We start from the raw sequence: 15240 nt of genomic DNA, 5'->3' as shown, positions 1-15240 counted from the left end.
TTGAGCAGGCTGCATTCTGAGTAACAGAAAGTTCTGGGTGTTGTATACCTTTCTTCTCTTGATATTATTCCACAGAGCAGTCATGCCTGTGTCCCATAGTAGACAGAAAAGAATGTATGTATATTTAATAGGATTAATTAAAACATATGTATTCATAATACCCTTGAAAAAATACAGTGCCTAACACAAGGCTAGCAAACAACAATGACTTAATGTCTGCTGACTGAGAAGACATGCATCATTTACTCATCAGGTATTTACTGAGAATTGACTGGGTTTAGGCACTACTCTAGATAATGGGTTATAGAAGGAGACAAATGAAACATGATGTTCATGGAGTTACTGAAAAGTACCCTTTATACAAACTAGCTAATGATACTGCCACCTGGTTAGCATACTGGGAACTAGGAAGCACTGTGCTGAAAATGTTCTTAATTACCACTATATTTCCATTCAGTCAAACAATGTTTATTGAGCACCTACTATGCCAAACCCTATTCTAGGTGTTAAGTATATGTCAGTGAGCAGGCCAAAAAAAATACTATTTCTCTACCTCAAAGAAGGGAGGCAGATCTTATTTGCCATGCACTGCAGTAAGGAAAATAGAAAGCAAATAAACACATAACAGAATGTCAAGGGCAACAAGGAAATCTAAAGCAGGACAAAGGAATCCATATGACAGAAGAAACCCTTTTAGGTGGGTGGGAGGATCATTTCCTGAGGAACTGACAGTTGAACACACACCTGAATGAGGTAAGGGGGAAAGCCATATGATTCTCCTTATAATTGGTCTCAATTTTCATGCTAAAGCAAATGTTAAGTGTAGGTTAAATGCAAGATGGCAGTTCATTTATAGTAGCCCCCCATTTGTTTTTACCTGCTCTGAACCAGGAACTTGGCTTCCCTTATGTCAAGTAATCCTCCCAAGAGTTGTACCCCATTGTTGTTTTATGATTTATGGAAGAGGAAACAGATACAGAAGTCAAGCCCACACTAGTTGTCACCAGAAGAAAGATCCAAACTCACCCTACCTGTACTCATCAGAGCATATTAAACTGTCCCCCAACATCTTTAGTTATTGAAGCATCCCAAAACCCAGAACAAAAGTTAGCTTTGTTTTATCTAAGGCAATGTCACTATATAGTGTTACACTGTGAGCATACAATTGTTGCTTGAATTGCACATGCCATGTTGGAGTTGTTACTAAGTGTGGAATCATGAAATAATGACGTTTTATTATACTTTTAAGATGCTAGTTCCACTCTGCAAGTTCTCAGCTGAGCATTTTATAGTTGGAAATATTTATATGAGAAGGACACAAACTGGAATGTGTCGTCAAAGTGTCAGAAAGGCTGTCTCAAGAGGTAACTTGCTTAGCCTTCGATTCCTTCTACAGTGTTCTGAAACACTGCATAAACAACTCAAACTGAGTGCAGCCCGCCACACTTTCTCTTAGTTTTGTGCTACATTGCTCTGTTCTTTGGTCTTTTTTTTTTTTCAACTTCTTTTGCTCTAAGTAAGTTTTCAAACTGGTGCTCTCACATGCTTAGTAAGATAGTCTTCATTATTTTTCTTTCCTTAAGTCATAGCCACCCTGGGAGGCCTATTTATCTCTGAGTGGGCTGAATGATGTATCCTTGTTCTGAACATCTTACTGAACTGCAGATTGTTGACCAAAGTTGATTTAAAATGCATATGACCTAATTTTCAATAAAAGAGAGAGCAAAAGAAATCATTTTAATTAGATCTTTCCTAGATAGATTTTTTCAAATATTATGTAACTGAGAACTGGAATGCAAACAACTATGATAAATGAATCATTTGGTTATCTTTATGTGTGTGTTGCCTGATAATCTAGACATAGATGAATGCACTGTGCCTCCATACTGCCACCAAAGATGCGTGAACACACCAGGTTCATTTTATTGCCAGTGCAGTCCTGGATTTCAGTTGGCTGCAAATAACTACACCTGTGTAGGTAAGCACTTTGGGAACTGTTATCCTGGCTGATTTCTGTTTAGATAACCCCATGCCACAGTTTGGTATTTCCAGTTTCCACGTTCTTGAATGCACTGGTTTCCATCAACTCTCCTTAAACAATAATGAGGCTGAAAAGAAAATAATCTATTTCTGAAAGCCATCAAGCTGTAAATGGAAAACATTTTTAACTTTGCTTTCAGTTCTCCTACTTGGGTGTGTCAAAAAAAAAAACCTTCTAAACTATAGTTCAATTGATATACACACACCAGTGTGTGCTATAAATATTGAATGTGCCAAAGGGGTTACTGGAAGTTCAAATACATAAACTTTCCACTGAAAGCACATCAAATTTTTATATTCTTCTCCTCTTTTAGATGCAATGTCACGCCACACAATTATAAGATTGGCATGACATGGAAAGAATCTAGTGCAAAAAAAATGCCTTTTCACAATATTTTCAGTACCTCCGAGCATTGCACAACTCAGTATGGGTCTCAAAGGCTTATGTTATAATTGTAATGGAATTTCACAGAAACCATTTAAAAAGTAATAAATAGCACAGATAAATCTTCACCACAGCATGCTGAGAGACCGTATCAGTACAAGTGTCTTATATCAATTATTTATAGTATTGGCATTTTTTTGTTGTTTTGTATTTGACACAACAAAGGAAAATAGCTATGGGAATGTACTTCTACTGGAAGCATTAAATTATTTTGAGAAGATTCAGCAAACATAAAACTGTCATTCCTAAAAAAAAATCTGGTATTTCTCAAAGAAGTAAATGACAGACATTTGAAGTTGTTCCAACAAATATGAAACTGAATTGATGTTCTCCAGCAAGCTTCTGCAGGGTAAAAAATTCAGCTAGGGAATTACTTATCATCAGATGATATAGGTACAAAGGAACAAGAATATGCTTATGCATATAAATACATATATATATAAAACTTTTCCCTTCAGATATAAATGAATGTGATGCCAGCAATCAGTGTGCTCAGCAGTGCTACAACATCCTTGGTTCATTCATCTGTCAGTGTAATCAAGGATATGAATTAAGCAGCGACAGGCTCAACTGTGAAGGTAAAATACTTTCCAAATAACAAATAAGAAAAAATACAGTGTATGTCTTTCTGCTGCTTCATTTCATTGTGTTACCTATCAGTGAAAAAAATGTTAACACAAGGAAGTTCCACTCCAAGATTCAGTTACTTTGGTTCAACTAAATGTTACCAAGAGAAGGAGAAGAAACAAAATGGTTAAAATATTAGGTACAGTCTGGACCTGCTCATTGGAAAGGGTGCTCTAGTGCCGTATGTCCAAGCATGACCTGATGATCAGCAGCATCAGCACTGCACAACTGCCTGTGAGCAGTGGGCAGTCTCAGGCACCAGCCCTAACTCTGAAAGTCAGAATCTGCATTTAATATAACCATCAGATGACAGGAGTACACAATTAAGGTTGAGAACAGATGAAGGCACATCATAAACAAATAACTGAAAACAAGACCTGTGGCTCTTGATCTTATTCCTGTGAGTCTCAAACATGGTTCTTAAGCTGCTTAGGCTTCCCCTCCCATGAGAAAAAACAGGGCCATTTAGCTGGATGGATAACCTTCAGCATCCATTGCCTGTGCATATTCTATCAATCAAAAGGTATAGAACACCCTGAGAGAGGTGTCATACATATTTGATGTCCCTGTCTCCCTGATGGCTCCTATCAGCTTTACTTGGAGCCACGAAGGCCAAAAGACCTCACTTCAGGCCATTTTGCTTGGCTCTGAGAGCAGACTCTGCTTTTTTGAGCAAACTACCAGGGCATTCCTATTCAGAAATGCAAAACATTATCTCCACATTGAAGCCTTATTCTGCCATCATATCAACTCTGGAAGGTTTCAGGGACAGGAATTGGAGTTCAAAGCTCAGATGAACTTAGCCTCAGAGTCACCCAATTTCTGAGTAGGCAAGCATGAATCTACATCCTGGGTGGGTCTGCAGAGCCCAATGCGAAGTGTCAAATATAATCCAATTAATTCACTCTGTTTGGCTGGTGGAGCTGGGCCCAGAATTAGCCAACCCATCAGCAATGATTCAGTAAAACTGATGGTGAGAGAAGCTCTTTGTGCTTTAAAGTTATAGAGGGAAATGAGTTACTAGAATAGAATCTGCCCATGAGCAGATAAAATCTTGTATTTCTGTTTCAGAGTTTGTGATATTTTTACTCTCTTTAGCTCATCTAAAGAAAATGACAAAAGTAGTGATATATAAGCTTTTCAATTCTGTTCCTTCTCTTGTCTGATTCAACAGACATTGATGAATGCCAAACCTCAAGCTACCTGTGTCAATATCAATGTGTCAATGAACCTGGGAAATTTTCGTGCATGTGTCCACAAGGATACCAAGTGGTGAGAAGCAGAACATGCCAGGGTAAGTTTCTTGCTGTCATAGATGTTGTTTCTGTCTTAATCAAGAAGAGTAGAAAGGAAATTAATAGAATTATCTACCATAGACTTTCTTTTTTTTTCTACTCTGAATAAACAATCTGAGATCTTTCTTCTACTGCCCTGCTCACCACGATGTATATACACATCTCACAAAAACACTGGGAGGCTGACACTGAGGCATGAAAAGGTAAGCTACCGTCTGTGATATTGGCATCCCATATGGGCACCAGTCTGAGTCCTGGCTGATCTACTTCTAATTCAGTTCACTGTTAATGGCCAGGAAAAGTAGTAGAAGATTCCCCAAATATTTGGTTCCCTCCACCCATATGGAAGATGGAAAGGAAGCACCAGCCTTCTGACTTGGGCCTGACCCAGCCCCCATCATTATAGCCATTTGGGGTATAAATCAGCAGTTAGAGATGTGTCTCTTTCTGTCTCTTTTTCTTTCTCTTTCTTTTTCTCTTTCTCTTTCTCCCTCTGTCTCTGTCCTTACCTCTTTTTCTGTAATTCTGCATTTCAAATAAATAAATCTTTTTAAAAAAATCAATATTAACAATGACTTTTAAACTTAAGCAGTAACCTTTATTATCAGTAATTTTAGTAAGATGTACATGTCCTTTTTATATAGCCTACATAATCTCTTTGATACAGATCTTCTAATCATTTATCAGTAAAGAAACTATTTTTAAAATATTTCATCATGAACTTGGAGCCTAAGCTTAACATGTGAACTAGCAGCACACTTTATGCCAGTTTAAGTTTTCTAAAATACCAGTATTATTGATTATGTAGTAATTTAGATGTTGAGGAAAATCATCCTAATGTGTATTAAAATGAAAATTAATGTTTCTGAATTCTTCAAAGAAAAAAACTACTGATGCAGAAATAGCTAATGTCCTTGCATTCCAGTTTCAGAAGAAACTCTCAGTAATCTTCATAACTACACATAAGTAGAAGAGGCATTTCTCTTACTGGTATGATTTCCAATCTCTCAAAAATATGTGCTCTTTCCTCACCTTCAATGTCACAAGCAGTTTAAAAATGTCTTAACAGAAAATACTGTCAAGTAATACAAAACATGTAGACAATCCTGAAAGGCTAGTACAAATACTTAAGTTTACACAAAGTAGTAAAAGAGTATAAAAACAAAACAAAAAACATGTAAATGAACTTGAGGCCTAAAGATTTACTTGAATCCTAGCTTTTCTCTATAATCTTCAACAAATTGTCAGACTTCATCAAACTTCATCTAATCCTCATCCTTCTCATTTGATAAAGGGTGCTAAAGAAATGAAATGCAATACCATGTAAAAATAATTAGTAAACTAAGCCTGTACAAGTCAAGGTGTCTTCATTTAAAATATTTAACAATGTAAATGACTAACAGTCAATCTTCCCTAAAGCCTCATTAAATTAGATTTGAAAAGAGACATATAAGAAAGCAAAAGACCAAGGAAAGGAGACACTGGGGAGATTCTATCTGTATCTTGATTTTTACAGGAAAATATGGACTCAGAGGAATATCCATGACTTGGCATTTTATGATATACATATTATTATTTAACTACTCTCAAGTCACTAGATAGGAGCATAATCAAAATATCATTCATTATACAATGAGCATCTTTATAATACTTTCCAACTTAATAGAGACTGAAAGTATTAATTGTGGGAAACATTGCATTCCAAATGGGCCCACTTACTGAACCCTAATTGAAATTTTGACATGAATTAGCCAGTGAGAGGCGTATCTTAACCAATTTTCCATAGTCCTATATTCTGATTATAAATTAATTTTATGCTCAGAGAAAGAGAGAAGCAAATTAATGTGTAATGGTGGAATCTTACCTGCCTTTGTCTATGTCTGAGAATATTTACGTCTGTTATAATTAAAGGTAAGAAAAGCATTGAAATTTCAAAGGGGACGGTTCATGACTGTCAATGGTCGAAGACATGCAACTTCAGAATGTTTAGTTAAGTCAAGATATTTTGTTATAGAAGAGACTTGCATTCTTTTTAAGTTAAAGCAATTGCTTTTTCTTATTGAAACAATCCCTTCTGAACTTTGTCCACAAGCATAAAGTAAATTGAAAAGGTTTGGATTCTTACCTTCCTCCAACAGGAAGGGGATATTGGGGATGAAATAACTCCTCTCATTTCCAAAGGCAAAAAGGAACACACTTAGAGTGGAGGCAGGGAAAAGCTAAGACATACACATAAATGCAGACTCCTCAGATATCTGAATAGCCCTGCTTTGTGAAAAATTCTCAGAATAGTTAAAGTATTGCTTATTCTATGCTCCAAATTAATGGAACTAATAAGTGAAATTATAACAAAGCTTCCTTTGGCTGTTTTTGGACTCCATACAACCAATCTTAGTTTTCCCTATAGCTAAACAGCATCTTTTTCTTGAGGTATAAAATAGTGAAAAGCCAATTGTTATTTCTTTGGAAGAGTCTGAGTTTTCTCCCTTCTGCCGGGGCCAGTCCAATAAGACACTTCTTGTAACTCTTAGAAACTGCACAGCTTTTCCAGTCTCCTCATGAGTTTCAGATAAAAACAATCAGTTGACAGCTAAAAGACATTTTTTCCCCAAACCCAAGACATGCAATGATTTTTACAGTACCTTGCAATGGAAAGATGCCAGTCGCAAACTATATGAACTTGAACCAAGAAGCCACTTAACTCTAATGTACTTTCTTCCTCAGTAATAAGAGAATATGATATTTGTCTCACCCACATCCACAGAGTTTAGGTGAGGAACAACTTAATTGAATTTAATATTCTTTAAACATCATGTGCCTTAGTGCACTAACGCTAGTCAAGGAAGGGTAAAATGAAAAGAACAATAGCTTCTGTGCTATAGGAGTTTATAAGTTAATAGAAAAATTGACACAGATGCAAATTCCAATAATGCAAGGTAAAAAGTAATAAACACCCTAAAAAAGAAACATGAGGTATAAGAATCTGAAAGAAATCATATCCCAGCATGTTGGTCACACCAGATTTGCAATGAGGATGAGCAAATTAATGAACTAAAAGGGGAGGGAATAAAACAGAATGGAATGAGGAAATTAATGAATTAAAATATTCCATCATGGGGAAGGAATGAAGCAGCAAAGACTCATGTTGGATAAAATATTAATGATCACCCAAAAATGAAGGGATGGCTATCAAGTAATTCTGTTCTCTCAGATGTCATTTAGAAATTTTGAATTCCAAAATCAAAAATCAATTCTTGTCCAGCATGCCCTAGTCATAGCCCTTTTCCTGGGACTCAGTACTGCTCTGTCTTATTTGACAACACCTTTTCCTGACACCACTTCTTAACTCCCCTCCTGCCACACAGTACTTAGCAGCCATACTCCACAAGGTAGAACCTTCTATGCTTCGTTTCTTGTGCTGTGCTGTCCCTCGACAGTGTAATCCACTCCCAGAGAACCACTCTCCGCTAGAATGTTGTAGCCCACTAAAACCACGTTTCTAGCTTTCTTCTCTCTCTCTCTGGCTTCTGAGACATGATTAGCTGCCCTCCTCACAGTTTTTGCTTGCTGCTTTCTCTGCCTGAATGGCCTTTTCAGTCCCATTCATGAAACTCCATCTACCCGATACTATTTATTTATTTATTTTAGTGTTTTCCATGATACAGGTTTATAGGTATAAAGATTCACCCCCACTTCCTCTCTTCCCATTCTCCACCCCAATTATTCCCTCCATATTACTACAATAGTATAGTCCTTCAACAACAATCACAAGTCCAACATTCTGCTAAAGCCAAGTTGAGGTGCCTTCCTTAAGCCTCCTGGCAGATGTCATTAATTCTGCTTTAAATCCTCCATCACACTTACCTACTTACTTTTTATTTAATTCCATCTTAGTTTAGAAGTAACGAACTGTGTTTCCTTTTATAAGAAGCAGAGTTTATACTTAGCATTTGCCTTGAAATTCACAAATGAAGAAAAGGTGTTTCATAAAATGTCATGAAGTGACACTTATTAATCTTCTAGAGTGGCTTAACTAAATTTGCTCCACTCAGATTCCAGTCTTGTGTATGAAAGATTAACACAGTCTAGATTGCCACACAACTTTACTTGCAAACCAGAATCTGCCACTTAACACAATTTACATAAATCAGTAAAATCTTTGTCCCTGTGTCTCTACAGATATAAATGAGTGTGAGACCACACACGACTGTCGGGAGAATGAAATGTGTTGGAATTATCATGGTGGCTTCCGTTGTTACCAAAGAAATCCTTGCCAAGATCCCTACATCCTAACATCAGAGAAGTAAGAAACACCACCAGAGTTTTTGAAAATGAAGTTATTTTTCTAATCTTTCCAAGCCAGACTGGTGAGTTACTTTTGTTTGTTTCTGCAGCCGATGTGTTTGCCCTGTCTCAAATGCTCTGTGCCGTGAACTGCCCCAGTCAATAGTCTACAAATACATGAGCATCCGATCTGACAGGTCGGTGCCATCAGACATCTTCCAGATCCAGGCTACAACTATTTATGCCAACACCATCAATACTTTCCGGATCAAATCTGGAAATGAAAATGGAGAGTTCTACCTAAGGGTAAGTATCCTGAAAACCACATTAGCCATTGAGAAAGGCAGTATTTTGCTGTGATTATTGTTGTTGAGCAGCATTCACATAGAAAGAAAGCTGACATTTAAGGAGCTTTATGTGCAGATGTATCATCTCATTTAATCATCTTGGTAACACTCTTACCAAGATACCAGTGTTGATCTCCTTTTCTTACAGAAGAGATGAATGAGATTCAGAGAGATCGATTGACCTCCCTAAAGTCAGATACTAAGCTACAAATTCTATTGTAATTTTGTGTGACTATCAAAACAAAAGTCTGTACATACACATATGTCCTAAATAAGTGCCACAAATCACAAGTCAGTGATATGTAATTATACATAGAAAACAATAATTCCTGCAGAGATTTTCAGGCACGATTAATTCCTTATTGTTAAATGCATAAAAGAGTTTACATTCAAATCATCCTAAAGCCCTAAAGCCTGTGTCTCTGAAAGCTGGCCTACAGTGTGCTATCACCTGTGACCTTTCTTTGGCCTTGATTGCCTAGATGCAATCCTGCTTCTGAATTCTGCCATTCCTCTCTTCATAGTATCTTCAGGGTTATCACTGCTTCCCATACTGCTGCCTCTCCTCCGTTAATCTGCCCCTGTCATCTCCCTAACCTCTTCAGTGATTTCCAGGTTAGTTTTCCTGACTCCTGTGACTCAGCCCTCAGTCTGCTCTACAAAATCTCAGTAAATTTGTTTTAAACTTTAAAATACAGATCTCCATCTCAGTGAGCATGATGGCACCTCACCAAGCAGTTCGCAAAGTTATGGTAACTGGTTCATCAAGGATGTTATTCATTCAGTTACAATGTTTGCAAAACCCCTTTGGGCACTCTTGACTTTTAACCAAATTTTAAAGTCAATATTTCATTTTGAGAATGTGAAAATAAATTGAGAAATTCATCCTTGTGCTAAAGCTTACAGATTTTTTTAAAGTTTACATGTTTATCCTGTTCTTTGATATATTAACTTCCCTTCCAGCTCCAGTTACATGATTCCGTTTCTTTGCCAGTAAATCAGAAATGATTAATTCCTCATGATCAACTCAAGAGAAAAATACAACCTAAAATAAGATTAGATTTATTCCAATAAGAAAAAAGCAAACTTTTTTAACCCATTAAGTCCCAAATTTTCAATTATGCAAACATTTCAACAATGCACTTATTTTAAAGCTACCATGAAAGATATATGTAATGCGCAACATAATCTTCATGGATGGCCTGTATTTAGGATGATGGAAAGAATATTGATATTTTAAACTGGAGACATAGTGGATATTTGTAAGAAGCTTCTTTAAAAAAAATGGTCCACTGAAATTCAGTTGAGCAAAAGGTATTTAATGCATAGAAATCAACTAATAGGCATAATGAAACACCTACTGAGTGCTCAGCTCCATGCCAGGTGCTGTGATGTCAAAAATACATGAAGTGCATACCTCCTGATTTCAAAAAGCCGTAACAATTCCTTTATATCATATACAGCAATTCCATAGTTTAACAGCTACAGAAAAAGAAACCACAATTTTTGTGCTATGGCCTAAAGACATCAAAACTTAACATAGGTTAGTATAGTCAAAGAGGGATTCTTTTCAAAGTATTTGTTTTTTAAAATTTTACTTGAGAGAGAGAGAGAGCTACAGAGATAGAAAGATTAAGCTATCTTCCAGCTGCTGGTTTACTCCCTAACTGTTGAGATCAGGAGCCCAGAACTTCATACAGATATCCCATATATGTACAGGAACTCAAGTACCTGAGCCATCGTGTGAAACTGCACAAGGTCTGCATTTTAGGAAACTGGGTCAGAAGTATAGCAGTCAATTTTTTTCCTAAATTTATTCATTTTAAATTATTTGAATTTACTGAATATTTAAATATTTTTTAGTTTTAGCCAGGACTAGAACTAAGTATTCCAAGATGAAGTTCAGCTAGCCTAAGCAGTGACTTTACTGCTATGTAAAGCCTGTCCCAAAGAGGTTTTTTGGTAGTCCCAACAGTTGGTCTGATCCTTGAAAAATATGTGAGACATGGTATTTTATTTATATTCCTTTTGAAAGCATATTTAGAAAAACTTCTTCCCTCCAAGGGGACATTTTATCAAGAAGGAGTGTAACAGAGTAAGAACTTTGTCCCTTTACTGGTTCTTATTTTTGTTCATAGCCCTATCATTACCTATCATTACCTAGAATATTGTTTTTACTATCATCCACCAGAATATAAGACAAATGAGAACAAAGGCTTTGCCTGCTTGTTCATTATTCTTTTACTTTATAAAGACTTTACTTATTTAAAAGGCAGAGTGGCAGAAAGAGAGACAAGATTGAGGGAGAAACGAGAAGAAAGAAAATCTCCCAGCTGCTGGCTCATATCTCAAATAGAGATGGAGAGAGATCTTCTACCAGTTGGTTCACTTTCTAAATAGCCACAACAGCCAGGACTAGAGCAAACTAAAGCCAAGAGCCTAGAACTCCATCTTCAGTGACAGTGGTCAAAGTACTTGAGCCATCTTCCTCTGCTTTCCCAGGCTGTTTAGCAGGGGAGAAAGACTGGAAGCAGAGCAGCTTTGACTCAGTCTTACGGGATGCCAGCATCACAGATGGTGCTTAATAATCCACTGCACTGCAATGCTAGCCCCTCAACAAAATATTTTTTAATTAATTCAGTCTATCTTTGCATATTGATTCAATTAATTGCTTATAATTATTGGTCTCAATTATGAATTAGTATGATCTATACCTCTCAGTTGCAGGAGACATGAACCATGGAAGATACCGGAAACAAAACAGTGCGTTGGGATTGGGTAAAATTACTAAAAGGAGAATACACAAAAGGACTAAATTATGAAGACATTTGATCTGGCACTATCAGAACCATCCCGTACCTCAGTCTACCATTTTCTGGCCATCTTATCCCATATAATCTTAAATTTCATTCCACTTCACCATCAAACCCAAAAGTTACCCCCTGGGCTTTATGATGATTCAGAAAAACTCCATAAGGAAATCTTGGTCCCCAATGTCCTATTCAATAACTGACTCTCCATCCTCTCTTTTGCCCTCCCTTTGCTATTTACCTTCAATGTAATGTTAGTTATCTAACCCCCTAGACTTATTTTTTGGTAGTCTATAAACATTTTTTTTTGAAAAAGCATGTATTTATTTGAAAGTTAGACAGTTAGAGAGAGAGAGAGGTTCCATTTGCTGACTCATTCACCAAATGGACACAATGGCTACGATTGAGCCAAGCCAAAGTCAGAGCCAGGAGCTTCTTCCAGTTCTTCCACATGGGTGGCAGTTGCCAAACATTTCGACCATATGACACAGCTTTTCCCAGGCTATTCAAGGGAGCTGAATTGGAAGTGGAGCAGTTAGGACACAAATTGGCACCCATATGGGATACTGGCAACACAGGGACTACCTTTACCCACTACTCAAAAATGCTGTTACCCATATCAACTTCTTAGTGGACAATTAAAGTAATTGCCATCATAGTAACCCTGGGACGATCCTAATTCATTCTTATTTTCCTGTCTAGTTTGCCATTAGCATAATCTTAATATTATTTTCCAACTTTAGAAAAGTTCTCAGTAAACTCAATAATCCCATTACTTTCTTATTTCTTTAATTCCATATTTTAGTCCCTAGTCATGAATGTCCCCATACTCCTTACCTCTTACTCTTCTGAAACTACTAAGACCAATGTGCATGAATTACCCAAACTTTCCATCTACCAGCACCACACATAATTCACCCCTCCCCCCACTTACTGTTTTTACTGATTTCCAAAGACAGTTTCACTTTCATCAATCAAGGTTAACCCAGGACCTGAATTCATTCTGTCTCCTCTAGGAACTTGCCCATGAGATTCTCCTCTATTTTCTATACATCTTTCTTGCTTCTAGATATTGCCCTTTCTTTCCTTCTATAGACAATCTATAATATGATCTGAAATGCCTCACTTCTTATACACTTCTCTGTCTCCTGCTCCCACTACCAGACTAAAGTTTCTTTAAAGAAAAAAAAAGCCGGTAATAATATCGTCTCTGCTATATCCAAGGGGACCTTGTAGTTGCAATCATCTTTACCCTCCCCCCCGCTTTTTATTGGACACATGTATGCCTCTTTCCTAAGGAGTCATCATTTCTCTTAGCTTCTGTCAAAATATTCTCCTTCAATGTCCTTTCCAAAACCTCCCTTGGCTAACTGTGCACTCTTGAGGTGACTGGGAAATCCTAATCCATGTCTCTGTCCCTTGGTAGCCAGACTCAAATGTCTACATGCTACTCAACCTCATATCCTTCCACACTCCAGTACCATTGTATTCTTCACCAAAAGGAAAATACATGCAATTTTCCTGAATGTACTACTTTACAAAACTTTCACTTCTCCTCAGTGACTCTCCTTGGCCATTCAGGAGCTGTCTCTCAGTGTTTCAGGGTTCCTCCTCTTTTCCCTATGTACATACACCCTCATAGATCTCCATAGAGCCTAACACTCATTACATCCTGTTGTAAGGTACATGGATTTTCACCTACAAGAATATGAACAAGTGTACAATGTTGAAAAAGTGTTGTGTGTCCATTTAAACAATCAGATTCCAGTTTGAAATCTAGTCTCTAATGGCTGGAGCTACTCAAAAAAAGGAAAAAGAAATGTCAACACAGAGAGAGGAATATAAAACAAACAGCTTCCAAAAACCAGTCCCTGTAACTTGGAGCTGGTGACTTTGGTTGGATTAAGGGGTAAGAAGCAAGAAGACTCGATATCAGACTACTTACTGTAAGACTAATTACAGGCTGTTTTATCACACCCTCAAAATTCTTTTCTTTATTCTTACAGGAATTATATCATAAATACTAGGCACTCTAAGAAAAATTACTCTTTCACCCTCTTTTTCTTGTATTTTAGCAAACAAGTCCTGTCAGTGCAATGCTTGTGCTCGTCAAGTCCCTAACAGGACCAAGAGAATATGTCGTGGACCTGGAGATGCTGACAGTCAACAGTATAGGAACCTTCCGCACAAGCTCGGTGTTACGATTGACAATAATTGTGGGGCCGTTTGCATTTTAGTCTCATATAAGAACCCACCACAGGCATTTTAAATCAGCCAAAGAATATTGTTACCTTAAAGCACTATTTTATTTATAGACATATCTACTACATCTACAGCTATATACTGTACACTCACCCATGATTCAAACAATTACACCCTGGTATAAAGTGGGCATTTAATCTGTAAAGATTTTCAAAGTTTGTCTTCATTATTGAATGTAAATTAGACATTAATCCACTAAACTGGTCTTCTTCAAGAGAGCTAAGCATAAACTATCCAATGAGACTTGGATTCTTTCCTATAAAAGTAGACCGAAAAAATGAAGAGCTTTCATGGTACTTAAGGAACCTTACACAGCTGCACCGACAGTCTCCTAGGAGGCAGCCACCATACACTGAAGAGTATGCAAGGGCAAGGAGATTTTCAACTGCTTTGTAAGAAAATGGGAAAAGTCAATAAAGATATATTTCTTTAGAAAACGAAACTCTACTGCATTTGTGTTGGTCTTTATTTTCAGGATCGATCTGAAGAAGGTTGATTTCACATAGTAATGCAACATTATTACACAATATGATGGCTACTTTAGGATATTTTTAATTTTGTAAGAAATGATCATGAAAAAGATAGTAAGCAAAATTTTCCAAAATTCCAAAAATGAATTAAGCATCCTCTAGAAAATGATTCTGATACAATATCTATGAGAATGAGGTGAAAAAATAAATTCTTCCCAAATCATATCGTGTACCTGAAGAAACAAATTCAGCAAAGGTAATAATATCTCTGAATTCAGTACATCCATGTGGAGCAAAGTGAGGAAAAGGTATTTGGTTGGGGAAGTTTTAATTTCTAAGTAAAATTACAATCTTAACCTTCACTCATTTACAATGAAATTTTTCAGTCTTTGTACTCAATTCACAGAGGAAGAAAATGATAGTTCCTATTCCAGGAAATCAGGAGTGACAACGAATTTAAACAAATTACTCTCCCTTTCAATCATATGAAAAGATTTTAAGTCTTATTTGTTTAAAATGTAACTGTCTTACTTTGATATGCCATAATTTTAAGTAAAAATAAATATGCTTTTAAAAGATCACCCAATCTTCGAAGATTTTTCAGTGCAGCTATAATCACTAATATAATTTTCTATCTGGGGAAAATCAGTTATAACTGTC

The 15240-nt window shown here is 36.7% G+C and overlaps 1 protein-coding gene across 1 annotated transcript in view; it reads left to right on the top strand.

Annotated features, from left to right (window-relative positions):
• EFEMP1 (EGF containing fibulin extracellular matrix protein 1) overlaps positions 1-14552 on the top strand; it is a 54169-nt gene extending 39617 nt beyond the window's left edge. The window contains exons 6-11 of the mRNA XM_004580126.3: positions 1859-1978; positions 2944-3063; positions 4287-4406; positions 8587-8710; positions 8802-8997; positions 13924-14552. Of these exons, the coding sequence (XP_004580183.1) occupies positions 1859-1978; positions 2944-3063; positions 4287-4406; positions 8587-8710; positions 8802-8997; positions 13924-14085 (842 nt within the window). The 3' untranslated portion in view covers positions 14086-14552. The remainder of the gene's footprint in view (positions 1-1858; positions 1979-2943; positions 3064-4286; positions 4407-8586; positions 8711-8801; positions 8998-13923) is intronic.
• The last annotated feature ends 688 nt before the right edge of the window (positions 14553-15240 follow it).

This window comes from Ochotona princeps, chromosome 8 (genome assembly GCF_030435755.1).
Source record: "Ochotona princeps isolate mOchPri1 chromosome 8, mOchPri1.hap1, whole genome shotgun sequence".
Taxonomy (NCBI): Eukaryota; Metazoa; Chordata; class Mammalia; order Lagomorpha; family Ochotonidae; genus Ochotona; species Ochotona princeps.
Note: the sequence above shows the minus strand (reverse complement) of the source record. Positions and strands in the feature narration are given on the sequence as shown.